Raw genomic sequence first — 27,963 nt, forward strand, 5'->3', positions numbered from 1 at the left:
CATGTCATTAAGGAGAAAAAACGGTCATGGCAAGTGTTCTTGGACTCCATCAACCGTTCTACAAAAGTATGGGAAGCCATCCGGAGGATTTCTGGTAAACACAATCGTTTACCGATAGCAGCAGTGCTGAAACGGGTGTCTGCAAACAACACCCAGAGACATTGCTCAGATGCTGGCTGAACATTTTGCAAAACCTACAGCCAATGCAAGCCAGGATCTGGCATTTAGTCACTACCATGCGACTGTAGAGAGGGGCAAGTTGGACTTCAGCTCTGACTCTTCTGAAGCCTGCAACTCTCCTTTCTCCAAGTGGGAGCTCAAATCATCACTGTCTTAGACTTGTGAGACTGCATCTGGTCACAACAAAATCTGGTACTGTATGCTTCAATATTTGCCAGTGGCACCAAAGGAAACCCTCCTCAAATGTTTTAATCTTGTATGGCAGACAGCCAACTTCCCCAACGTGTGTAGGGAGGCCATTCTGATACCTCTCCTGAAACTGGGAAAGGACAGTAGATCTCCCAGTAGTTACAGGAGTATCGCCTTAGCAAACTGTGTTGGAAAGACTCTGGAGCAAATGGTTAACATCCGTCTGGTCTGGTTGTTAGAGATCAGACAACTCCTTGGCCACTCTTCTTGTGGATTCTGGAGATTTCGGTCCACCTCACCCCACTAGAGGCCTAGAGGCAGCTATTCAGCAGTCTTTCCTATGCAGCCATAGCTGCATTGGTACATTCTTCGATATCAGCAAGGCATATGATATGCTTGGAGACACTGTATTCTTTCACAACTGCATCAGTGGGGTTTTCATGGCCACCTTCCCCTCTTCACATGGTGTCTCAATGGTGTTTTTGGACCCGAGTTGGTGGCTCGCTGTCAGATCATTTGAGCAGGACAGTGTTTTAAGTGTTACCCTCTTCGCCATGGCCATAAACACTATCATGTCTACAGTAAGGAGTCCTGTACAGTGCTACTTATTTGTGGACAGTTTCGCTGGTTTCTGTTCCTCCACCAGTGCTGCAACGGCAAGCCGTCAGTTGCAACTTAGGAGGTTAGAGGAGTGGGCTGCAAAGGCAGGTTTTCAGTTTTCTGCAGATAAGTGTGTGTGTGTGTGTGTGTGTGTGTGTGTGTGTGTGTGTGTGTGTGTGTGTGTTTGTGTGTGTTTGTTTTTATTTGTTTTTATTTTAATCATTCTCATAGTATTTGTAATTTGCCTGCCTTGCATAAGGGGGACACGATCCTACATTTTAGAGATGCAGTGCTGTTTCTGGCCCTCACTTTTTACTTGAAATTGTTGTGGTTGACTCACCTGAGAGACCTGAACCCCAGCACCCTGAAGGTACTAAATCTCTTAAAATGCCTTAGCCACAGGTCTTGGGGAGCAAGCAGGATGTGTCTCCTTCAGTTTTATAGGGCTTTCATGCATTTGTGACTGGATTATGGGTGCACAGTGTATGGATCAGTGAGGCCACCTTATTTGCAGTCCACCAGGAGGAGATTCGATGTCCAAGGGCGGTTAGAGGACCAGTCCCATACCCAGCCTCTGTGCTGAGGCTGGAGAACCGCCATATACCATTCGGCAGCAGCTCCTCCTGGTGAATAAGGCATGTAAAGTCTCTGCAGATATGACTTCACCCACATGCTATACTGTTGCTTCCGCCTCTGGAATGTCTTTTCTCCAGCCGTCCATGGGCACAATGCCATTTGGGGTCTGCGTGCAGCATGTACTGGAGTCATTCAGTGTGGAGCAAGTACAATCCCAAATCCAGGATTTTAACCATCTGCCACCCTGGTTGGCACAGAGACCAAGTGTATTTTTAGATTTAGTGCAGCACAGGAGAGATTACACTCCTGCTTCTGTTTTTACTTCAATATTTTCAGACATTTTATATGAGCACCACACCTATACAGCTGTCTTTACAATTGGGTCCAAGCAAGGGGACTGTGTTGGTTGCTCTGTCGTTTTCTATTATCCTGGATCATGTCCTCGAGGTCCGACTGCCTCAAGACTTTACTGTCTTTGATGCAGAATTAGAGTTAGTTACGTGTTCCATTCATGTCTCATGGTAACTGTTATGATGTGGAACGTGTCAAGTGCATAAGAAATGCACACATGAATCAAAGTTCCCTTATTCTTTTGGTTAAAATTTTTATTAACTACCCCGTTCGCTTAAATGGCACAAAATGTATATATTATACCTATAGATTTATTTATTCCTATTCAAAAATCCATATATAGTATAGAAGGAGTTGTCAAGGAAGTATGATTTAAATTTATTTTTGAAACTATTACTGCTGTCTGTCCGACATTTTATTTCATCTGATAATTTATCAAAAAGTTCTACAGCAGCATATTTTACCCCTTTCTGTGCCAGAGATAGGTTAATTAGAGGATAGTGTAAGTTTGCCTTTCTTCTGGTATTGTAATCATGAATGTCACTGTTGTTTTTAAACTGGACCATGTTTTTGAGAACAAATTTCATTACTTAGTAAATGTACTGTGAGGTGGGTGTAAGAATTCCTAACCTTTTAAACAGATGCCTACAAGATGTGCGACTCTCAGCCCCACACATTATTCTAATAGTCTTCATTTGAGCAGTGAATACTGTTTGCCTAAGTGTTGAGATACCTCAAAATATTATTCGTTTGACATCAGAGAGCGAAGGCATGCAAAGTATGTTAGCTTACTAATTTCTACATCCTCGATATTGGCAATTATTCTGATTGCGAAAGTTGCTGAACCTAGTCGCTGTAGAAGATCCAAAATATGAATTTTCCAATTAAGATTCTCAGTTATATGTACAACCAAATACTTAGTATGCTGTACCTGGCTACTGACTTCTGTTGATGTTGTGTTATATTTATTGAAGGAACTGTGCTCCTTACAGCAGAAAATTGGATGTGCAGTGTTTTTTCAAAGTTCAGAGCAAGCCTATTCACAGAAAACCAATTAATAACTTTTCCAAAGAAATTACTTGTATCATTTTATTTTGGAGTTTCTTTTACTGGATTAGTAATGATGTTTGTAGCATCAGCAAACAGCATCACTTTAGCTTCTTATTTCAGATAAGAAGTGATGTCATTTACATATGTCAAGAACAGAACGGGACCCATGATTGAACACTGTGGAACACCTAACGTAATTTCACCTCAGTTAGATGAAATGGCAAACTTCCTTAAATCACTTAAACCACATAAAGAAACTTTTTGTCTCCTGTTCTGTTGACATGACTTAACCACTCATACACTCTCCCATTTATACCGTAGAATTGTAATTTCTGTAACATAATTTCATGGTTCACACAATCAAATGCTTTGGATAAGTCACAGAAAATTCCCATTGTTACATTTTACTATTTAAAGACTCTATTATGTGGGCAGTGAAATTGTACATTGCTGCCTCAGTGGCACATCGTTTTTAAAATCTGCACTGTGATTTGCTAAGTATCCCATTGCTGTTGAGCTGGCTAACCACTCTTGAGTACATTACTTTCTTGACGATTTGTGAAAATGTTGTTATCAAGGATACTGGCTGGTAATTATTGACATCTATAGTGTCCCCTTTTTCGTAGAGAGGCTTGACAATGGTGTATTTTAACCTGTCTGGGAAAATACCTTGAGTTAGTGATGCATTACGTATGTGAGTCAGAACATCAGCTGTAACTACTCCACATTGTTTTAATACCTTGTTAGAGTTGTCATCTACTCCAACAGAACATTTATTTTTCAAAGATTTAATGATTTTTCTTTATTTCACAAGAGGTTGCTTGGTGAAAATTAAACTAACTAAGATTTCTCAAAACTATCTCTTCTGTGTACTGCTTGGCTTTTTCTTTTGAACTATTCTCACCTCTTTTTTTTTTTTTTACCTGCACTTCAGAAATGGTTGTTAAATACATTAGCTACTTGTGTACTGGTGGTTAAGATGGTCTCATTCTCCTTAATAGTAATACTACCTACCCCAATGGTTACTTTTCCTGTCTCCCTTCTAACAAAATTCCATATTGATTTGATTTTAATGCTCAAGTTGCTAATTTCATCTCTAACCTACATATTTTTTGATTTTCTTACAACTTGTTAAAATACGTGGTCTTGTGGGCACTGCAGCAGATGAGACGTTCTTCCAGTACTAAATTTCTTGTTTGTTCAGATTTTGTGAGCGCCCTTTACTGTCTCCAATGTTTGTATCCAGCAGATAAATTCATCCACTATATCTAGGATGCCCTCCTCCAACTACAGTGACTGAGGAAGGAGGTGTCTTTCTGCTAGGTACCTGGGCACATGAGAATTGCGGGGAGCAAAAGATTAGATCGATTGCCAAGGAGAAATGTTGTGATCCTCTGGTATTTCATGTGCTATCCCCCTGGATGCTATCACCTCGCTGTTGAGGTACAAAGTCATGCATCAGTGGCAAGGCAAATGGCTCGAAGTGACTGACAACAACCTCTGTGTTGTAAAGCCCACAGCTCGACCAGCCACGTCGACGGGACAAGGCTGTTCTTACTCGTCTTCGGATAGGCCCCTTACTCCAGTGAGAGGACCATCCAACGTGTGGTGCTTGCAGCGTGCAGATCACTGTGGACTGCATTTTATTTGCTGACCAGCAGATGGTGACAGATTTGCCGACGGATCTGCTCTCTATTTTAAGCAGTGTTCAAATGAATGTGATTCAAGTTTTAAAGTTTTGTGACTTGTTCAACATTTTAACAAGATTTTAACAAAATGTTTTTAATGTGTCAACAGGGTGACTGACTCAACCAAGTTTTTTGTTAGTGCTGAGCCATTTACATTTTCCTGTGCTTTCTTTTAGCTCCTCTGTGTTTTGTTTTCTCTGTGTTTTAATTTTATGTATAGCTACTTTCTGTCCTAATTGGTTTTAGTGCATATGAGATAGTGACTGTGTGGTCATTTCGAGTGCATGAGTATACAGCAATTTTAGTTTATATCCACATTCATTTGTTTTGATAAGTGTAAGGGCGCTGATGAGCTCTCCATTGTGTGCTCATAAAATCAGCGCGCGCACACACACACACACACACACACACACACACACACACACACACAGTGAAATTTGGTACATTGTACATGTGAGTAGAATTATTAATTTCTTTTTTACCCACTTATGTTACACCGTAATTTTTCTGGTGGCGCCCGTTTGATTGGAGGGGGGGGGGGGGGGGGGGGGGGGAAGTCATGTATGACTATAAGGATAGAAAATAATTTGTTTCAGAGAATAAAAGGTTTTAAATTTGCTATTCAAAAAAATAACTGTGAGATTTTGGTTGTTAAAAAATATTTTGCACAAGGTGAAGAATGTGCTATCACCCGTGGGACCTGGTTCTATGCAACATGGCAACCCTTGGAAGCTGACCACTGTGATCAACTAGAAGCTGTTCATTTAAGTCTTTTCATTGGGAAGAAGCTCCTTGACTTGCTGCCAGATCCTACTTGCAACACTGCTCGTCCTGGTAAGTCAGTCATAAATCAAAATGGCTTTCATTTTCTTTTTCCATTAGCAATATTAGCTTCTTTCTTGGATGTAGTAATTTGTCAGTATCATCAGTTATTTTCCATTGTTTCAATTCTGTACTGATCTATACATACTTCTTTTTCCCATTCTCTAGTCCTGATCAGTTTATTTTTCTTTCCACTGGCTTATCCTGTTTCTGGTTCTTTCTCTTTCTCCTGATGGGGCTCACAACTCTTTTGTGATGACATACCTGGCACCTGGTGAGCATGGGGCCGTGAGTCATTGTGGCAGTTCGTCCCCCCCCCCCCTCCCCCCCCCCACCCACCCAACTATCCTTCACGTCTGTATACCTTACCTCCTTTTCTGGCTTGTTAAATATTGTTCCTGGCAGTGGGTTTATGCCTCTACTTTTCAGAAATTTCCTCAGTAACACAAGCTATGCAGAGAATGTCACCCATCATAGCACATGTCCCACCAAATGTACAATTCCACCTTATTCACTTGATGTGGATCGTGTATGCAAAGTGTGGAAAAAACAACACTGTCACCAAGCCATCATAGGAGCAGGTTATCATATAACTCCACACTGATGTTTTAAGCACCTTCTTGCTTCCCACTGTTGAAAAGCAATTCGGGAATGGCGATTTCATCTTTTAACACGATCGAGCATCTGTTCATTATGCATGGCCTGTGGCAGAGTGGTTACACTGGCCTGCACAGATTCCTGACCTGAATCCTATAGGACACCTTTGGGATGTTTTGGAATGTCAACATTGTGCCAGGCCTCACCAACCGACATGGATATCTCTCCTCAGTGCAGCACTCCATGAAGACTGGGCTGCCATTCCCCAAGAGACCTTCCAGCACCTGATTGAACTTATGCTTGCGAGAGTGGAAGCTGTCATCAAGGCAAAGGGTGGACCAACACCATATTGAATTCCGGCATTACCGATGGAGGGTGCCACAGACTTGTAAGTCATTTTCAGCCAGGTGTCTGTATACCTTTGATCACATAGTCCAACTTATGGACAGAGGTAACTTTTGATAAAAAAATGATGTTTTACTGCCAAGTAACATAACTGAATGAAACCTGAACCATACATAGAAAGTACTACTACAGTCTAACATAGAAAGTAACTGAAAGAAATACATAATGAGATGATCAGAAATAACACTTTGATTTAAAGACAATAATTACTCTGAAATCACTATGATTTATGATTGTACTTTGCAAAATACCACACATGGTTCTTAATAGCATGTATGACCACCACCGATAGCAGTGCATGCACTGCAATATGCTACCATGCTGGCCACAAGGTTGGTAAGGAGTTGTGATAGAGCGTTCCATTCCTCCACAGTGTGGTTTACAGCTGCTGGATGGTTGTTGGTGTGTGTGTGTGTGTGTGTGTGTGTGTGTGTGTGTGTGTGTGTGTGTGTGTGGACGTGCAGCCGTACTCCTCCCCAACTCTGGTGGGGAAGGGCAGAGTGTCAGAGCAAGATTGACGGATGAATATACCATCTTCAAAGATTTGGGGGTCAGTACACCCATGCAGCTTCATGCCTCCATACCTCTCACCATATGAGGGTACTTAATGCAACCAGGAACAGTGTCGAACATCATCACTTTGGTGGCCCATCTGTCATGGTGTGGAGCGACATGGTGTTGCATGGGTGTACTGACCTCCAAATCTTTGAACAGAGTGCACTCATTGGTCATCATTATTGTGACACTACTCCTTCCCAATATGCATCTTTTCTGGTGTGCTTTCGGCCCTGACTTCATTTTTATGTACGACAGCGCACAACTCCCCCCTTTGGGTCCGTGGGTTAGAATAGGTCCGAGGTATTCCTGCCTGTCGTAAGAGGGGACTAAAAGGAGTCTCACACGTTTCGGCCTCCATGTGATGGTCTCCTGTAGGGTTTGACCTCCACTTTTAAAAAATTTTCCCGAAGATCAAGCCGATTGGGAAAGGGCACCTTATATGGTGCATCGTGTCCATCATGCGCTGAGACCTATCATATCCTTCATTGACGTGGATCTGCACTTCTGCTCATTGTCCAACTGTTGGGCAAGGTCACCCTCCTGAGTGTGTATTTTTCCATCAACTGTGCTTTATCATTTTCTACACTGACAATGATAATGGACTTGTTTGCTTGGTTACATCTGATATCCAGCATGGTAGCCAGTCTGTTGTGGTGGGGCTGCCATGTACCCCATTGGTTGTAGCCCCCTGACCACACAGAGAGGGCCCCTGGTCGAAGTGGGTGGCATCAAGGGTGGATGACATGCGATGAAGCGTAGTGCATCATCTCTTGCTGATGGTGAAACACCAGCAGTGTCTAAGCATTCGCGGGCTCAATTCAATGCACAGAAGGGTGACCCCAAATTGTTCCCCTCCCTGACCACTCCATGGGAGGAACATCAGGCTAAGGATGGCAGCGGCTCTTATTCGTCCCGGTACCTTGTATGTTCGAGAGCTGATGGGGAAACTTTCATGATGCTGAAGCCTCAGTTTTTTGTTGAGCATTTAGAGGGCAAGTTTGGGGAGGTGGAGGACTTGTCCAAAATGAGATCTGGGTCATTCTTGATCAGACCTGCATCATCTGCCTAGTCATGGGCATTACTCACTTGTGACCAGTTGGGGGATGTTTCTGTAACCATCACACCCCATAAGAGCTTAAATGTGGTCCAGGGTATCAAATTTCACAGGGACCTTCTTTTGCAGTCCTATGATGAGCTCGCTTCTATTTAGAACAGCAAGGTGTACATTTTGTTCGGCATGTCCACTGTGGTCCGAGGGATAATCAGGTTGCCACCGGTGCCTTCATCTTGGCCTTTGAGGGTGATACATTAACCGAGACGGTGTCAAGGTGATGGTCTACTGCTGTGATGTAAAACCCTGTATCCCTCCCACATTAAGGTGCTTTAAATATTGGAAGTTCAGTCATATGTCTTCCTGCTGTACTTCCAGCGTCACATGTCGAGATTGCGGATGCCAAACACATCCCAATACTCCATGTGCCCCGCCTCCCATCTGTGTCAACTGTGGAAAGCACCATTCGCCTTGCTCTTCAGACTGCAGAATTCTCCAGAAAGAAAGGAAAATCATGGAGCACAAGACCCTGGACGGACTGACATACACTGAGGCTAAGAGGAAATTGGAATGTCTACATCCTGTGTGCGTGATATCGTCTTACACCGCCGCTACAACATTTCTGGCCCCATCAGCTCCGCCAACCCCAGTCACCTCTCAGAGGCAGAAGACTACACCTGCCCCTTGATGGTGGGGGCACTTCCCTCCCTGTTGCTCCTGCACCACCTGCTTCAGGAGCAACACCCCCCCCCCCCCCCCACCCCTCCCAAACCATTGGGAACGTCCATCCACACTTCTGATCTGGAGAAGCATACAACTTCTTCGGTTGCTCTCTTTAGGAAGGGGTCCCTTGGGTCTCTCCCTGCCCAGGTTTCTGCTAATGGGAAGATGACGCCTGCCATTGTCAAAAAAGCCCAAAAGCAGCTGGTTGCAGGGCTTCACGCTCATCCTCAGTCCCGGAGACTGATTCAGTGAAGTCCTCCCAGCCAGGGAACCCAAGGAACAGCGAGAGAAATCCAAAGAGAAAGTCCCCAAGACCAAACGAATTGTGGTGGCACCCACACCTCTGCTACCTCCAAGCTCTGCATATGTGGATGAGGTGGAGATTCTGGTGTCTGCTGAGGACCTAGATCTTCCCACACCCTCAGACAAAATGGATATAGACTGCTCAGGCAAAAAGTTGGTGGCAGCAGGTGACCCTGCAGCTTAAACTGCCTCATTGAATGTTCCATGGGTTTCCAGTCTCACGATGACATCGTCCTTCAGTGGAATTGCGGGAGTTTTTTACACTGGCTGGCTGAGCTACGGCAGCTGTTAAGCTTTACACTTGCTTTCTGCGTTGCCCTCCAGGAAACCTGGTTCCCGGCAATGCGGACCCCTGCCCTCCGCGGTGATAAGGGATACTACAGGAAGCGCAGTGACTGTAATCGAGTGTCAGTTGGAGTATGCATTTATGTCCTAAACTCAGTCTGTAGTGAAACTGTGCCCCTTCAAACCCCTCTAGAAGCTGTGACTGTCAGAATAAGGACGACACGGAAATAACTGTCTGCAATGTATATCTTCTGCCAGGTGGTGTAGTATTTCTGACTGTATTAACTGCACTGATTGATCAACTCCCTAAACCTTTCCTACTGTAGAGGCGTGTTGGACGTGGCTGGAAACTGTCAGGATGCGCCATATTAAAACTCATCTGAGTTTCCCAAGTGATTTATTATTTCCAGCTACAGTGCCCCCATTCCTCTCAGTCAGCGTCACCAGGTCCCGCAATGCTGAGGACACCACTTCTCTGTCTGCGAAACGGCTTGGTGCGGAATGGCTGCCTTAGCAACCCGTGCAATGCCCTGCTGTGTGTCGGCCTTATACAGCCGCGGAACTGTGATGACATCAGGCTGCACCGCCAATCAACTCAGTGGTCTCGTCCCTGCTGCCTCAGCGCCACTCAGAGGGACTGCAAGGCGGTCTGCATGTGCTTCCTCTCCAGTGTGGCTAAGATCGTGTTGACAACAAGCGCCCGCGATCTGGCATCCGAATCTGCAGCCCTCGCCTTGAGAGCCAACAAGACTGCTCGCAGTAGCGAGCCATGGCGTGGCCCGCCGCTGGCTGGCTGCGGCCCTGCATTGGCCTCAGAGGGTCGAACCAGCAACCTACCATGGACTGGAACGCTGGCTCCCCATCAGCTGCTGCATGTAGCTGGTGGTGGGACACATCCCACTCTCCAGGAGAGCTGTCACACTTGAATGTCATGTTAGCGAGCCAGCGCCTATTTATACGCGGCTGTGTGCCACTGTTTTGATAACGCACTGCTCTGAGTCATATATTCATAACACCTGGGTTGGACCAGTGGGCCCTTTCTGACTGTAACTTGCGCCATGCACACCGCTGCGTTTATTCTTTTCAGCGGGTCTACGGCCCTGTGGCCTCCATTCTACTTTGCAGCCGCTGGTAGTGTAACTTACTGTCAACAAGCCCACACCTGGCTGTAACTTGTGCACTCTGAACTATTGCACCAAAGCTAACCTTTTCCCACCTTAATTGGTGGTGCTGCTACACTACTTTTGGGGGATTTAAACGCACATAACCCCTTGTAGGATGTCACCGTGCTTACTGGCTGAGGCAGAGGTGTTGAAACTGCACTGTCTCAGATCGAATTCTGCCTCTTAAATACTGGAGCTGCTACACATTTCAGTGTGGCTCGAGGTAGTTACTCGGCCATTAATTTATCAATTTGCAGCCCGGGACTTCTCCCATCTATCCACTGGAGAGCACATGACGATCTGTGTGGTAGTGACCACTTCCCCATCTTCCTGTCACTGCCCCGGCATCAAGCCCACAGACGCCTGCCCAGATGGGCTTTAAACAAGATGGACTGGGAAACTTTCACCTCTGCTGTCACTGTTGAATCTGCCCCGCACACGAACATCGATGTGATGGTTGAGCAGGTGACTACAACAATCATTTCTGTGGCAGAAAGCATGATCCCTCACTCTTTAGGATGCCCCCGGCAAAAGACAGTACCTTGGTGCTCGCCAGAAGTCGTTGAAGCAATTACGGAGTTTTGGCGAGTTCTACAGCAGCATAAGTGGCACCCTTACCTGTAGCACCTCATAGCCTTTAAACGATTCCATGCTCGCATTCGCCAACTTATCGAACGACGGAAGCAGGAGTGTTGGGAGAGATATGTTTCGACCATTGGGTGCCATACGTCACCTTCCCAAGTCTGGGCAAAAATCAAATGTGTTTTCAGGTACCATACCCCAACAGGTGTTCCCGGTGTTAACATAAATGGAGTGTTATCTACCGACGCAGACGAGATTGCCAAGCACTTTGCTGAGCGCTATGCTGGAGCCTCTGCGTCGGAGAATTACCCCGCAGCCTTTTGCACTCTCAAACGGTGGCTGGAAGGGTAAGTCCCCTCGTTTACTACACGCCACAGTGAATCCTATAACGCTCCACTTATGGAGTGGGAGCTCCTCAGTGCCCTTGCACATTGCCCCGACAGCTCCTTGACCATACCGGATCCACTGTTAGATGATTAAACATCTCTCATCTGAAACTTCCTGGCAGATTAAAACTGTGTGCTGGACCAAGGCTCAAACTCGGGACCTTTGGCAGACCAAATGGTAGAGCACTTGCCCGCGAAAGGCAAAGGTCCCGAGTTCAAGTCTCGGTCCGGCACACAGTTTTAATCTGCCAGGAAGTTTCATATCAGCACACACTCTGCTGCAGAGTGAAAATCTCAACTCTCATCTGACTACAAGTGACATCTCTTCATCATCTTCAACTGGACCTGGTGCGATGGCGTCTCTCCATCGTAGTGGTGGGAGAGCACCATCATTCCGGTGCTCAAACCCGGTAAAAACCCATTTGATGTGGATAGCTATCGGCCCATTAGCCTCACCAACGTTCTTTGTAAGCTGCTGGAACCTATGGTGTATTGGCGGTTGGGTTGGGTCCTGGAGTCGCGTGGCCTACTGGCATCATGTCAGGGCAGCATCTGCCAGGATTGCTCTACCACTGATAATCTTGTGTCCCTCGAGTCTGCCATCCGAACAGCCTTTTCCAGAGGACAACACCTGGTTGCTGTCTTTTTTTTATTTACGGAGAGTGTGTGACACGACCTAGCGTCACCATATCCTTGCCACATTATATGAGTGGGGTTTCCGAGGCCCTCTCCCGATTTTTATCCACAATTTCCTGTTGCTTCGTACTTTCCATGTCCAAGTTGGTGCATCCCATTGTTCCCTCCATATCCAGGAGATGGGGTCCCGCAGGGCTCTGTATTGAGTGTCTCTCTATTTTTAGTTGCCATTAATGGTCTAGCAGCAGCTGTAGGGCCATCCGTCTCACCTTCTCTGTATGTGGACAACTTCTACATTTCATACTGCTCCACCAGTACTGGTGTTACTGACAAGAGAACCTCCCCATCGCACCCCCCTCAGATTTAGTTATAAGTTGGCACAGTGGATAGGCCTTGAAAAATTGAACACAGATCAATCGCGAAAACAGGAAGAAGTTGTGTAGAACTATGAAAAAATAAGCAAAATATACAAACTGAGTAGTCCATGCCCAAGATAGGCAACACCAAGGATAATGTGAGCTCAGGACCGTCGTGGTCCCGTGGTTGGCGTGAGCAGCTGCTGTCCTAGAGGTCCTAGGTTCAAGTCTTCCCTCAAGTGACAAGTTTAATTTTTTATTTTCAGACAGTTATGATCTGATAAACTCTTATGTTTTCATCACTTTTTTGGAATGATTATCACATCCACAAGAAAACCTAAATCGGGCAAAGTAGAAGAATCTTTTTACCCATTCGCCAAGTGTACAAGTTAGGTGGGTCGACAACATATTCCTGTCATGTGACGCACATGCCGTCACCAGTGTCGTATAGAATATGTGAGACGTGTTTTCCTGTGGAGGAATCGGTTGACCTATGACCTTGCGATCAAATGTTTTCGGTTCCCATTGGAGAGGCACGTCCTTTCGTCTACCAATCGCACAGTTTTGGGGTGCGGTCGCAAAACACAGACACTAAATTTATTACAGTGAACAGAGACGTCAATGAATGAACCAACATATCATAACTTTGCAAAAAAAAAAAAAGTAAACTTTTCACTCGAGGGAAGACTTGAAGGAAGGACGTCTCCTTCCGCAACTGCTCACGCTAACCACGGGACCATGGCACTTCTGAGCTTCCAATATTCTTCATGTTGCCTATCTTGCACATGGACTACTCAGTTTGTATATTTTGCTAATTTTTCCACAGTTCCACACAACTTCTTCCTGTTTTCTCTACTGATCTGTGTTCAGTTTTTCAAGGCCTATCCACTAAATCTGAGGGGGGTGCGATGGGGAGGTTCCCTTGTGAGCGGCACCTACAGGGAGCCATCCACATGGCACAGTCATGGGCTCTAGCCCACAGTTTCCAGCTTTCTGCTGCAGAGTCGTTTGTTATGCACTTCTGTCGGTGTCATACCGTTCATCCAGAACCAGAACTTTACCGTAATGAAGATCCACTCACTGTAGTGGAGACATATCGATTCTTAGGACTGGTTTTTGATGCCCGATTGACTTGGCTTCCTCACCTTCGTCAGCTGAAGTGGAAGTGCTGGCAGTACCTCAATATCCTTCGCTGCCTGAGCAACACCAACTGGGTTGCAGATCGCTCTACGCTGCTGCAGTTCTACAGAGCCCTTGTTCAATCCCATCTTGACTATGGGAGTTCGGTTTATGGTTCGGGGGCGCTCTCAGCGCTGTGTTTACTCGACCCAGTGCACCACTGTGGCATTCACCTAGTGACAGGAGCTTTTAGGATGAGTCTGGTGACCAGCGTCCTTGTGGAAGCCGGAGTGCCTCCATTGCAGGCTAGGTGTGCACAACTGCTGGCCATTTACATAGCACATGGTCGTAGTTCTCCTGTATATCCGAATCACCGTCTCCTTTTCCCACCCACAGCGGTTCATCTCTCACATCGGGGGCCCAGGTCAGGGCTTCCAATTGCAGTTCATGTACGCTCCTTTCTTTCTGAACTGCAGTCCTTGCCTTTACCACTTATACTTGAGGTCCATTTACGTACACCTCCATGGTGTACACCTAGGCAGCAGCTTCACCTGGACCTTTCACATGGCTCTAAGGACTCAGTTAACCCTGCGGCTCTCCGTTGCCACTTCCTCTCAATTCTTGACAAGTACTGAGGCCACGAAGTGGTTTATGCCGACGGCTCCATGGCTTCACGTATGTCCATGGAGGACATATTGAACAGCATTCCTTGCCCGATGGCTGCAGTGTATTCACTGCAGACCTGGTGGCTATAACTCGAGCACTTCAGTTTATCCATTCATGCCCCAAGGAATTGTTACTTCTGTGTGCTGACTCCTTGAGCAGCCTACAAGCTATCGACCAGTGCTACCCTCGCTATCCTTTGGTGGTGTCCATCCATGCCCTGGACCGGTCCCATCATTCAGTGGTGTTTGAGTGGACCCCAGGACATGTCAACATCCCAGGCACTGAACTTGCCAACAGGCTGGCCAAACAAGCTACGCGGAAACTGCTTCTGGAGATGGGTATCTCTGAACCTGACCTGCGTTCTGAACCTGACCCTCTTTCTGTCCTACGCCGTATGGTTTTTCGCCTTTGGGAGACAGAGTGGCATAACAGTACACAAAACAAACTGTGTGTCATTAAGGAGACTACGAATGTGTGGAAGTCTTCCATGCGGGCCTCTCGCAGGGAATCAGTTGTCCTCTGCCAGCTCCACATTGAACACACTTGCGGGACCCTTGGTTACCTCTTGCGCTGTGAAGACCCGCCTCAGTGTCGGTGTGGTGCCCGGTTGACAGTGGCCCATATTCTGGTGTGCTGTCCCACCTTGACTGCCCAGCGACGAAATCTTCGGTTACCGGACTCATTGCTGCTCATTTTATCTGACAACGCCTCATTAGCTGATTTAGTTCTAAATTTTATTCATGATGGTGGGTTTTATGATTTGATCTAAGTTTCAGTGCCTGTCCCTTGTCCCTCTGTGTCCTCCGCCCTAGTGCTTTTAGGGTGGAGGTCTTAATGTGTTGCAGAGTGGCTGGCTTCTCCTTTTTATTCTCGTGGTTGGCCAGCCACTGTAATCTGCTTTCTTGTTTTACTCTCTTCTGTTTCTAGTGTCTCTCTGTTGTTTTCTTGTCGTCCTTTGGTCCTTTTGATGTTCATTGGCTCTCATTCATTCTTGTGGTTTTTCCTTTCTTTTTGTTTTATGTTATATGTCTCGTCTGTTTTATTCTCACACTTGTAGCATTGTTTTATTAGGAACAAAGGACCGATGACCTCATAGTTCGGCCCCTTCCCCCCTCTTTTAAACCAATCAACCAACGCCCAACTTCAATGAACAGTGCAGGTGGATGTGCTCATGGAACGGGAGGATATTTGGCAAACGGACTGACCTGCCCTCCCTCCCCCCCTCCCCCCCCCTCCTTTTTGACTTTATAAAGCTCTCCTACTGTCCTGCTTGACTATAGTGTCCTGCCACTTTTAGACCCAGTACGTCACTGTGGAACCAGACTTGCATGTGATATCTTTTGGACGAGTGCCAAAGATAGCTTCCTGACAGAGCTGGTCATACCACCCATATGGATTAGATGGCCCGAAGTATTGCTTAACTTCACTTTTCATGTACAAATCTACAAAGACCATCCAACTTTCAGTATTCTCTTTCAGAATAAAAGAATACAATTTCCACAAACATGCTCATGGATTGGTATCTTGATATTAGCCAGTCTGTGATCCATCCTCTCTAAACTACACATGATCTTTCTCAACCCTCTATTATGATCTTTCTGACAAGCACTGCTTTTCGGGGGCCTTTGCCCAAACCTTGTCTAGATCTATCTTTCAAAGCAAAATATGCAACAGGCTTACCTTTTGTATAGGGACTGCTTTGTGCAGTGGATAATGAATTTCAAATGTGGAAATCATTTACACTGGTGGATCATGTGTTGACGGGCAGAGGGGCAATGCTTTCACAAATACAGGCAACAGTGAACAGCATTTGTATTACAAGGGTACAGAGGCTTTACTGAAAAACTAGTAGCCATTATTCAAGCTCGTACATTGTACAATAGGGACAACCAAATCAGGCAGTGCAGTTGTTAAAACACTGACCTTATACCTGGAAGGATGGAGTTTACTCTATCAAACCATACTGATTTAGGTTTCCAGTGGTTTTCATAAATCAAATTAATGAAATGCCAGGATGCTTCCTTCAGCAAGGCCACAACTGAGTACCTTTCCTATCCTCATAAAAACATTTTTTATGTTGTGTGTATAGGTATATTTTGAGCTATCTGTTGTTATTTTTTTATATTGAGAAATAGTATATCATTGTGAGATGACCACTGGTGAATAAATAAAATGGATCATGTGCAGCTGCTCACTTCAGCCTTTCACAGTTTGTGCAGGGTGCCAAGCCATAACACCAGATACCCAGTGGCACTGTCCTTTCAAGGTCTCTCTGAGCTGCAAAACACCTTATGGCTGATTGTATACATAGGAGTCTCAGTAAATCAGCTTGCAGATCATTTGGCCAAGGAGGCTACCAAAAAAGACATTCCAGAATTAAAGATAGTGAGCCCTGACTTATGGAGAACCCTATTCCAACCGTTTTTAGCATCATGGAATGGGGGCTGCAATTTACTATAGCTATCACCAAAACTGCACACCATAAAGATTCTACAGCTGCGTGGCTGTTTTCATGTGCCACCGAGAGTCTACAATTTTCTGCCGACCCTGCAACAGCTACACTAGACTGATCCATAAATACATTCTTAAACAAGCCATTCCACCTTACAGCAGGTGTGGTGCCCCTTTATCAGTGGCACATGTTTTAATAGTGTGTCCCACCTTTACTGCACTAAGGCAACCAATGAAGCTATCTGACTCATTACCTCACATATTTTACCTTTCCTTTACAGCAGATTATATTTTTTCATCCTTTTTCCATCTCGGATCAACATATTAATGGTCATTTTGACTGTCCATCTTGTTCCTTGTTCGAATATTGCTATTGTGTAGTACAGTTCTTTTTTCCGGTAAATGGAGGTATTTTACTGTCATTTAATTTAAGAAAATTATTATTATTATCATCGTCCCTGTATAAAGTGCATTATTTTCAAGTGTACACTTCAAATGTATTATGGCTACTGTTTATCAGCAAAATGAGAGCTTGGCTTGTTCTATGTAAAGAACTATAATGTGTTGAAAAAACGTTATGCAGATTTATAATGCAGGTACAGGGAACTGCATAGAAATTCCAAACAATGAACAGTTTATTTGTACAGTGCACTGAGTAGCGAGACCATAATAGTTAGAAGTTAGTTTGAAGCTCGGAGAGAATGTCTTGAATGGGAAATATCAGTGGGTGTTGGAGGTCATTTGAACCAATTTAGAGGTAATAACTAAAAATGACTGTTTGATAACTGCTGGTTCTTCTGATCTGTAAATTTCAGCATTCTGCTCAGAAAGTTTCCAATCATTTCTTTCTGTTGCTGATGTTCATAGTCTCCATTTAGTGTTCCTGCCAAGCCACTTAACTGATTAAGGATGGTGTGTGCTTGTGGTACTTTTTGCACTGATCAGTGAAGTTTATAAGCTCCATTGTCAAATTCAAAGACTAATATGGGAGCCTAATATTTTCAAAACACTGAAATTAATTTTTTTGCAAATTGTGTCTCATATTACATGATTCCCCATCTCAAATCTCCATTCGTATTACATGATTCCCCATCAAAACTGTAACTGTATATAATATATTTATATGTGCACTTAAACCCATTCTTGGTTGACTGTTTTGAACAACCCACTTATATGGTACACATTATTGCTCTATCACATTGTTGTTAAGCATTTGTCTACCATGTGTCCAAAACACACACCTATTTTTTTATCTTAAACTAGTGCTGTACATCTAAAAAGTAGATGTCAAATTTTTGTTGGTGAGGTGTACTGTAGATGCAAGTGGCAAACCACACCAAACATGCCTCTGTTTAACATTATTTTTATGCCCAAACCTCTCTTGAAACTGGTATTGCAATACAATGATACATTATGTTCATAATACTATAGCTGTATGTAAATCCTGAGGTAATTTGATGAGGCACTAGGGAAAATTCCACAATACTCCTGGTCTCAATCTATACTACTTCGTACCTGCACCTTCTTACTGCTTGCTGTTCCCCCCTCGTTGCCGTTTCCCCCCTCGTTGCCGTTTCCCCCCTCGTTGTTGCCGTTTCCCCCCTCGTTGTTGCCGTTTCCCCCCTCGTTGTTGCCGTTTCCCCCCTCGTTGTTGCCGTTTCCCCCCTCGTTGTTGCCGTTTCCCCCCTCGTTGTTGCCGTTTCCCCCCTCGTTGTTGCCGTTTCCCCCTCATACTTCCCCATATTTCTCCCTACCTCCCCCCTCTCCACATTAATTAAGATTTATAGTACAGTCGATCATAGTTGTCACAGTTTTCTCTGCACTTCTCCTGAGCTGTTTCTCGTGCTTCCTCTGCTCTCAAATTGATTTCCTATCTGCAACATGATATGAAGCTAACCTCACCTGCCCTGGGACAAGTTTACTCTGGCTCCTTATTCTTGGCCTCTCAAGAATCTATCCATCCCAATCTCTAGCCTTTGTTCCACGTCTTTCCTTTCTTTTTTGATGTTCACCTTGCCCCCTACATTCAAGGCAGTACTCATGCCAATCAGATTGCTTACACCTCATCTGTATTATGATTGATTATATTTACTTATTCCATTATTTGTATTCCACCCATGATTTTTCCATTATCCACTTAGTATCCCTTGTTAAGGAATTATAGTTAGTCAACCTTGTTGATAAACTTGTTACAATTATCACTGCTCATCTTCGTTTTAGCAGTTGACAGGCAGACAATCTTCTTTCATAAACAATTTTTGTATACATGTTTTACTTACATTTTGAATGATTTTGATATTGTACTCATTTCAGTCATGACTGATATAATGATGTGTATCACCAGTTTCTTTTTTTGTGTTAATATATGATTTCATTAGATGGTTTTAAAAATATAATGAAATTTAATTCATAACCACTTTTCTTTGTGTCCTCTTTTCCAGCTCTGCATACGGAGCCTTTTGCAGAATTTCAAGTGGACTGGTACTCACCATCAGAAGTTTACCTTTATAGTGAAGCTGCGCCTTCCAAACTTATGCGTAGTGTCACTCAGAGGCTTGGATTTCAGAAATGTTAGTAACATTTCATTCAATAACAGCTGAGAAAATGTACAAATTAAAGATGAAAATCTGCATTTTTTTTCTACTCTGTATTGCATACTGTTTTCTTTTCTTTTCATTTCTTTTCATATTACAACATTGTATTATGAGTGCGCTACAACTTGGCTCTTCATTAAGGAGGAGGTGTAGGGGGTTTGGAAGGGAGTAACTGATTCCCAACTAACACACAGACTACTTTTGCAAGTCAGACAACATTTGCATTTATGTTTGCGTTTCGTGTCACTACAGAAGCAGAGAAGACACATGGAGGTTGTGACCACTTAAACGATTTTAAGTAGTTGAAACTGAAGTCTTTTTGCCGCAAATAATAAAATACTACACTGAAATGTTACAATGAACAGTGACAGTTTATTGACTGATTTGGGGTCCTCCTCTGTAGGTGAGTGGTCAGTGTGGCTGACTGCCTTGCAGGGTGTGGGGGCCTCGTGTTTGGCAACAATACCCAGCAAGGTCAGAGATTTATTCTGCTCATTGTCAATGCACAAGTCACTGAAGTGGTTTCAAATAAAAATACTTCCATGAGATGGCCGAACAACCCCAGCTGGAGTCTCCCAGACTGTACTTTTATCAGGTCATTTGTGAGTCTCATATACTGTACTTTTATCAGGTCATATGTTATATCACATTGTTTTATTTATCCATTATATGATCAAAAGCATCCTTCACCTGTGTGACAGCTGCAGACCTGCTGGGTACAACTTCAGTGAGGTGTCAGAGTGTTTCTGGAGGAATGACAGCCCATTCTTCCTCAAGTGCTGAAACCAGAGAAGGCAGTTGTATTGTATGCTGGAGTCTGAAACAGAATCGATGCTCCAACTCATCCCAAAGGTGTTCTGTTGGGATCAGGTCAGAGCTCTGAGCTGGCTAGTCCACTCCAAGAATATTTTGTTAACAAACCATTGCCTCACATATGTTGCTCAATGACAGGGTGCATTATCATGCTAATACGGTCAATCTTTGTCTCCGAACCTTTCCTTTGCTGCATCCAGTACACATTGCTGTAAAACATGTTCCTATCCTTCCGCATTTAATGTTTACTTAAGCTAACCACAAAAAATGCCACTGTACCATAACACCACCACTTCTGTCCTTTACAGTTAGCACTACACAAGATGGCAGGTAACATTCTCCACACTTTCACCAAGCCCAAACTCTTCCATTGGATTGCCGCAGGCTATAGCATGATTCATCACCCCAAATTGCTCATTTCAGTCATCCACTGTCCAGTGGCATTGCTTTTTACACCACCTCAAGTGTCACTTGGCATTGATTACAGAATTGTGTGGTTTACGAGGAGCTGCTTTACCCCATTCTTTTTAACTTTCTACAAACATCCATTGTACTAGATGGACCACTGCTAATGGTTTGGAACTCATGTGTGATTCCTTCCACAGATTTCATGTGACTCTTTTACAACCACCATCCACTCTGTTTGATGGTCCTTGTCCACCAGTAAGTGAGATCTGTGTGGTATTGGTTTTTCTGTGGTTGTATCTTCACATTTCTGCTTCACAATCACGTCACCAGCAGTTGACTAGGACAGCTTTAGAAGGGTAAAATTGTACCTGCTGGGATTTGTTACTCAAGTGACATACAAAGACTAATCTACATTTGAATCTCTGAGCTATCCTGACTGACTCATTCTACTGTTACTGCTTCTCTAATGACAGCACAATACTTCCTGCCTTCTTGTATACTGGCAGGTAAGGTGCTTATAACATCCTGTGGTCAATTCTTCATTGCATGGGGCTGTCTGGATACTTATGATCAGATAAACTATAAGGAGTTTCCTAAGGAAACTTTCAGTCATAAAAAATAAATATCACATCTTAAGATTATGACCTGCATCTCCCTTTCCTGATCGACTCGCAAATTTTTCGTGGTAAGATCGATTCCTGGTAGGCCTCCGTGTGCACTTGAATCTCTCTAATTTTACCTTCATGGTCTTTCTGTGGGATATATGTAGCAGGAAGCAATATGTTAGTTGACCCTTCTAGGAAGAGATACTCTTGGAAATTTAAGAGTAGACCATACCATGATGCAGCATGCCTCTCTTACAGTGTCTACCACTGGCATTAGCTGAGAGTTTTCAGTGACACTTTCGCACTTACTAAATGAACCTGTAATGAAATGTGCTGCCTTACTTTGGATCTTCCCTAATTCCTCTATTAATCCTATGATTTCAAACTGATGAGCAATATTCAAATGTGGGTCAAATAAAAAGTTGGTAAGCCTACCTCCTTCATGGGTGGGCCTACATTTCCTGAGGATTCTTCCAATAGATCTGTCTGGCATCTGCATTACACACGATAAGTTTTATGTGGTTGTTCCACACTAAATCACTCTGTACATGTACTAATATTATGAAAAGGATAGTAGCTACTCACCATGTAGCGGAGATGCTGAGTCTCAGTTAGGCACAACTAAAACACTGTCAGAAAGTGAGCAGTCAACTAAAAAGTCCTTTGTCAAAAGTAGGCAATGCACACATACGCACACGCCCACACACACACACACACACACACACACACACACACACACACACACAGTCTGGCAGCTGGCAATCTCCTTTCGACAAAGGCCTTTTTGGCTGAAAGCTCACTTTCCGACAGTCTTTTTGTTGTGCCTGATGTGTCGACAGAAGTGCTGACACAGTGTGGTTTGAGGAGACCGAAATGCACGCTATAACCTCACGCAGGATGGCGTGAGGTATCGTTCTTGATGAGACATGCTTCATACGATAACTATCAATTGCTATGGCACCTTGCTAGGTCGTAGCCATTGACTTTGCTGAAGGCTATTCTAACTATCTTCTCTGCAAATAAACGAGGCTTCGTCCATTGCATCGCTAGCTAAGTCGTCCGTACAACTGGGGCGAGTGCTAGTAAGTCTCTCGAGACCTGCCGTGTGGTGGCGCTCGGTCTGCGATCACTGACAGTGGCGACACGCGGGTCCGACATGTACTAATGGACCGCGGCCGATTTAAAGCTACCACCTAGCACGTGTGGTGTCTGGCGGTGACACCACATTCCTCCCCTGCAAATCGGCGAACGGTCGTGTTACAAGGCTTCCGCTCGCCGTGGGGAGGACCCCATGTTGGCGTCTGCGATGAGGTGGGGAGCCTAACAACAGGCGAGACTGTGCCACCCACACCCGGCCATTCGGTCCGAGGGGAGCTAGGAAATGCCTGAAAACCTAGTCCAGGGTGCACGCCAACATGCGGTGTATGCGCCCGTAAAGAGACAGGAGGGGCTGAAAGGTCGACCTCCATCTGGTCGGGGAACCCGACGGGCGAAGACGCCATGTGGTCCGGAGCGGGCAAGAGTTCCATGTCGGAGGACAGCTGGTCACGGGAGGCGATCGGCGGCGCGTGACCCAGGGAGGTGCCCGGCGGTTGCAGCGACGCGTCCACTGCGGGCGGCGTTGGCGGGAGAACAGGCGGCGTCGCCATGGGGCAAAATGGAAGGCAGCGTCGGTAACACCTGGGGATGAGGCGAGCCAGTAGATGGGTCCCCAGGGCGCTGACCAGACGGCACCGTCGCTGAAAGCAGACGGGGAGCGGCAGAACCCGTGCGACGCCAGAGGCGCAGCTGATTGAGATGCCGACGCACCTCACCAGAGGCCCCCAAAACCAAATACATCGCGCGGGCGAGGCAGCGAAGAATGCGCCCTACGAGCCAATGCCGTGAACCGCGATAGTTGCGATAGAATACAACGTCGCCTGGAGCAAAAGCAGGAGTCTGCCGCTGCACAGGAACCTGATGCGGCGGATGCAGCAAAGACATCAAGGTTCGATGAGGACGACCGTGGAGCAACTCAGCCGGCGAGCGACCATCTCGGGGCAGAGAGCGATACGAAGACAAAAAGAGCAACAATGCGTCCTCCCGAGAATGCGACTCTTTCAACTTCAACGTCTGTGACTTGAAAGTTCGGACCAATCGTTCAGCGACACCGTTTGACTGAGGCGAAAACGGCGCGGATGTCAGCTGTTGAATACCATTAGCCTTGCAGAATGACTGAAATTCTGCAGACATAAATTGTGGGCCATTGTCGGAAACAATAGTCTGTGGAAGACCTTCAATGCAAAAGATAGCAGATAACGCTTGGATGGTGGCAGATGACGTCGTGGAAGACATCCGGACAACAAAAGGAAAATTACTGAAAGAATCGACCACAACCAACCATCGAGCATTCCAGAATGGACCAGCAAAATCGATGTGCAAGCGTTGCGAAGGGGAAGTGGCTTTCGGCCATGCAAAGAATTTCCGCGGTGGTGCGGATTGTTGTTCGGCACACGCCACGCAAGAAGAGCACATATTCGTAATCGCAGCATCGATTCCGAACCAAGTACAGTGCTGACGAGCAAGTTGTTTCGTTCGCACTATACCCCAATGTCCTTGGTGGAGAAGCCGTAAGACAGAGGACTGTAACGAACGTGGGACCACGACTCTGGACTGATCATTATCAGAACGCAACAGCAAAACACCACGTCGTACAAAAAGTCTCTCCCTGTGAGCAAAAAATCGGTGAACCAACGGATCCTCGATCCGTGACTTTGACAAGGGCCATTGCGTAGCAACAAAACGCAAAACGGTAGCAAGGACAGGGTCAGCAGCTGTGGCGGTAGCCACACGTCGAAAATCAATCGGAAACTATTCGACCACGTCATCGGTTTCCGAATCAATGAACATGCAAGCAAGTTCGGAAGAATCGAATGCTCTATCCTCAGCAACAGGCAAACGGGACAACGCATCGGCATTTCCGTGCTTAGCAGTGGACCGATACAAGATATCGTAGCGGTACTGCGAGAGGAAAATAGACCAGCGAATGAATTTCTACACTGTGAGTGGAGGTACAGGCTTGGTCGGATGAAAAAGTGACGTCAAAGGTTTGTGGTCTGTGATGATGGTAAAGTGACGACCATACAAGAAATCTTGAAACTTAGTAACACCAAACATGAGAGCCAAAACTTCTTTCTCAATTTGTGAATAATTTCTTTGCGGTGACGAGAGCAATTTGGACGCAAAGGCAATAGGGCGATCATGCGAGCCATCTTTGTGCGCAAGCACAGCACCGATCCCGAAATCCAATGCATCTACCATCAACAAAAGGGGTTTCTGGGGATCGAATGGCGTAAGGCAAGTATCTGAAAGCAACGCCGATTTCAACTGGCGAAAGGCGCGTTCGCATTCCGTCGTCCAGACGAACGGAACACCTTTACGGTGTAAGCGATGAAGCGGAGCTGAAATGGAAGAGGCATTGCGCAGAAAGCGATGATAGTAATATATTTTACCCAGCACACTCTGTAGCTGCTTCAAATTCTGCGGCGAAGGCAAGTCTTGTATGGCACGGAGGTGCTCTGGACTGGGGTGTATGCCTTGGGCATTGATTACATGTCCCAAATATGGTAAGTCACGAGCAAAAAACACACATTTGTCCTTCCGCAAGCGAAGACCATTTTGTCGCAAGACCTGAAATAATGTTCGGAGGTTTGCTAAATGTTCGTCTGCAGTCTTTCCGGAGATCACAATATCATCCAGATAGTTTGCTGCAGTAGGGTCCGACGCACAAACAGTTTGTAGATACTGCTGAAACAATGCAGGGGCGGATGCGCACCCAAATGGCAGTCTTTTGAAGCGATACAACCCAAGATGCATGTTAACCACCAAAACGCGCTGGGATTCTTCGGCCACCGGTATTTGCAAGTACGCACCTGCTAGGTCCAACTTAGAAAAATATTTACCCGGGCACAGTTTGTCAAAAAGATCTTCCGGGTGGGGTAAAGGACAAGTGGCAATCACTAGTTGTGGATTCACTGTTGCCTTGAAGTCCACGCAAAGTCTCAATTTTCCTGAGGGTTTTGGCAAAATTACTAAGGGTGAGGCCCAGAGAGAAGCCTGCACACGTTCAATTACACCTTGTGATTCTAAATCGTGTAATGTTCTTGCGACCTCATCACGCAATGCGTGGGGAACATTGCACGCTCTGAAAAATTTCGGTTGCGCGTTCACTTTCAGTTCCAAATGTGCTTCACAGTTCGTAGCGCAACCAAGGCCCGGTGCAAAAATGTCTGCAAGTTCTTCACATAGATGAGAAACACTGGCTGAAGGCACAGTATGGTTCACTGATAGGACCTGATTGACTATAGACAAGTTAAACAACTGAAATAAATCTAAACCAAACAAGTTCACTGCAGAAGAAGAACGAAGGACGTAAAATGACACAAGTTTTGTATGTTGCAAGAAGGCTGCACTGTCCTAACACAGGGATCTGTTGTCCTGAATATGTAGGTAACTTAACATTTGCGGGACACGACGGAGGTTTGCCCAGCTGTTTGTACGTGTCGTGATTGATTAGTGAAACCGCATCTCCGGTATCGAGCTGGAAAGGGATCACGTTGCCATTAATGTCCAAGTCTACAAAAAGTTTACTGTCCTGCTGATGACAAGAGCGACCGTTTTGTGCAACGTGAACAGACACTGGTGTAGAATCACTTGCTACGTGACGGGATTTCCGTTGACGCACACTTTTGGTGGGACGAACACAGTCACCGTGAGAGAGAGGGGCACTGGGCGGAGTGGAATTAACTACATGAATTTCCATGGGCGAAGGTTCACGAGCCTGAGTATTCTTGGTTCGATTCCGGCGCGAAGCAAAGGGCCTGGAATGGTTTTTAATGTCCGTTCTGAGCTTTTTCCGGCAAACACTTCGAACATGTCCTTTTTTACTACAGAAAAAGCAAACAGCTTGGCGTGACGGGCAATTCTCACGCGAATGTCTGGTTGCACACCGCGGGCATGATTTTAGCACTGCATTTGCCTGCTTACGCGGCACACCAGGGTTAGAGCGTGGCGGCAGCTGCGCGGACGGGCGCGAGGGCTGTTTATCATTCCGTGCAGCTCGCCCGGTGGGCCGGTTAATGTGACACACAGCTGGCGAAGTTGCAAATGATTCCTGAGCAAAGTCAAGTGTGTCTTGCCTATCCAATATGTCTATCACTTGTTGAAGGGAGGGATTGACTAGTTTCAAAATTTGCTCCCGTATACGAACATCAGAAACGTTCTGTGCAATTGCATCACAAACCATAGTATCTGAATAAGGGAGTCCACATTCACACTCAAAAGCACAATCCCTTGTAAGGCCTTGCAAAGTTGCAACCCACTCCCGATTAGTTTGACCGGCCTTGCGTCTTGTACGAAAGAACGTATACCTTTTTGCAACTACATTAACTGTTTCCTTGAAATATGCATCTAATGCCGACAAAATTTCTTCATAGGACAGAGTTGCTACGTCGCGTCGGGGAAACAATTTCACTATCACACGGTACGTTTGCACCCCTACACACGCCAATAAATGAGGCTGCCGCTCGTTACCTTGTATTCTGTAGGCGGCGAGATGAAATCCAAATTGGCGTGACCACTCCGTCCAGCTTTCCGTCGCCTCATTGAACGGCCGAAATGGTGGTGCAACAGCATGTTGTGGCTGCGGTAGCGGTGGAGCGGCGGCTGCCGCATCGTTTTGCATTGCATGTTGACCCTGGATGAGCTGTCCAAGGGCATCCAATAACGCCTGCGTCTGTTGATTCTGCAAGCGATAAAATTCGGACAGTACATCTGGAGATTGTGGCGAAGCCATGACACTAACAAATTAGAGCAATACGAACGCGAAATCCTCTTTGAAGCCTCGTCGCCAATATGATGTGTCGACAGAAGTGCCGACACAGTGTGGTTTGAGGAGACCGAAATGCACGCTATAAGCTCACGCAGGATGGCGTGAGGTATCGTTCTTGATGAGACATGCTTCATACGATAACTATCAATTGCTATGGCGCCTTGCTAGGTCGTAGCCATTGACTTAGCTGAAGGCTATTCTAACTATCTTCTCTGCAAATAAACGAGGCTTCGTCCGTTGCATCGCTAGCTAAGTCATCCATACAACTGGGGCGAGTGCTAGTAAGTCTCTCGAGACCTGCCGTGTGGTGGCGCTCGGTCTGCAATCACTGACAGTGGCGACACGCGGGTCCGACATGTACTAATGGACCGCGGCCGATTTAAAGCTACCACGTAGCAAGTGTGGTGTTTGGTGGTGACACCACAGTGCCTATCTGCGACTCATCGTTATTGCTATTTGGTGAGTAGCAACTATCCTTTTCATGTTGTTACATTCCACTAGCATTTTCCATTGTCTGTAAATGTACTCTTACAAACTTTACTGCACAACTGCTTCCACTGATTGTTCTGCAGTTGTGTGATCGTACAGTAATGGGTCTTTCTGCCTATACGCAGAGGTGACAAAAGTCATGAGATAATGATAAGCACGTACACACATGGCAGTAGTATTTTGTACACAAGATATAAAAGGGTGGTGCATTGGTGGAGCTGTCATTCGTACTCAGATGATTCATGTAAAAAGGTTTCCAGCATGATTATGGCTGCGTGATGGGAGTTAACAGACCATGAACATGGACTGATTGTTGGAGCTATATGCGTAGGACATTCCTTTGTGGAAATATTAAGGGAATTCAATATTCCACAATCCGCAGTATCAAGAGTGTACCAATAAAGGCACATCTCGGGGATTACCTCTCACCACGGACAGTGCAGTGGCT

General features: G+C 45.4%; 1 protein-coding gene across 1 annotated transcript in view; it reads left to right on the top strand.

Moving 5' to 3' along the window:
• The window catches only part of LOC124545240 (phospholipase DDHD1-like), a 190,258-nt gene that overhangs the window by 65,538 nt on the left and 96,757 nt on the right, over window positions 1-27,963 (top strand). Inside the window, exons 2-3 of the mRNA XM_047124112.1 lie at window positions 5,307-5,468; window positions 19,179-19,307. Coding sequence (XP_046980068.1) covers window positions 5,307-5,468; window positions 19,179-19,307 — 291 coding nt within the window. The remainder of the gene's footprint in view (window positions 1-5,306; window positions 5,469-19,178; window positions 19,308-27,963) is intronic.

The sequence above is a fragment of the Schistocerca americana genome, chromosome 8, assembly GCF_021461395.2.
Source record: "Schistocerca americana isolate TAMUIC-IGC-003095 chromosome 8, iqSchAmer2.1, whole genome shotgun sequence".
Taxonomy (NCBI): domain Eukaryota; kingdom Metazoa; phylum Arthropoda; class Insecta; order Orthoptera; family Acrididae; genus Schistocerca; species Schistocerca americana.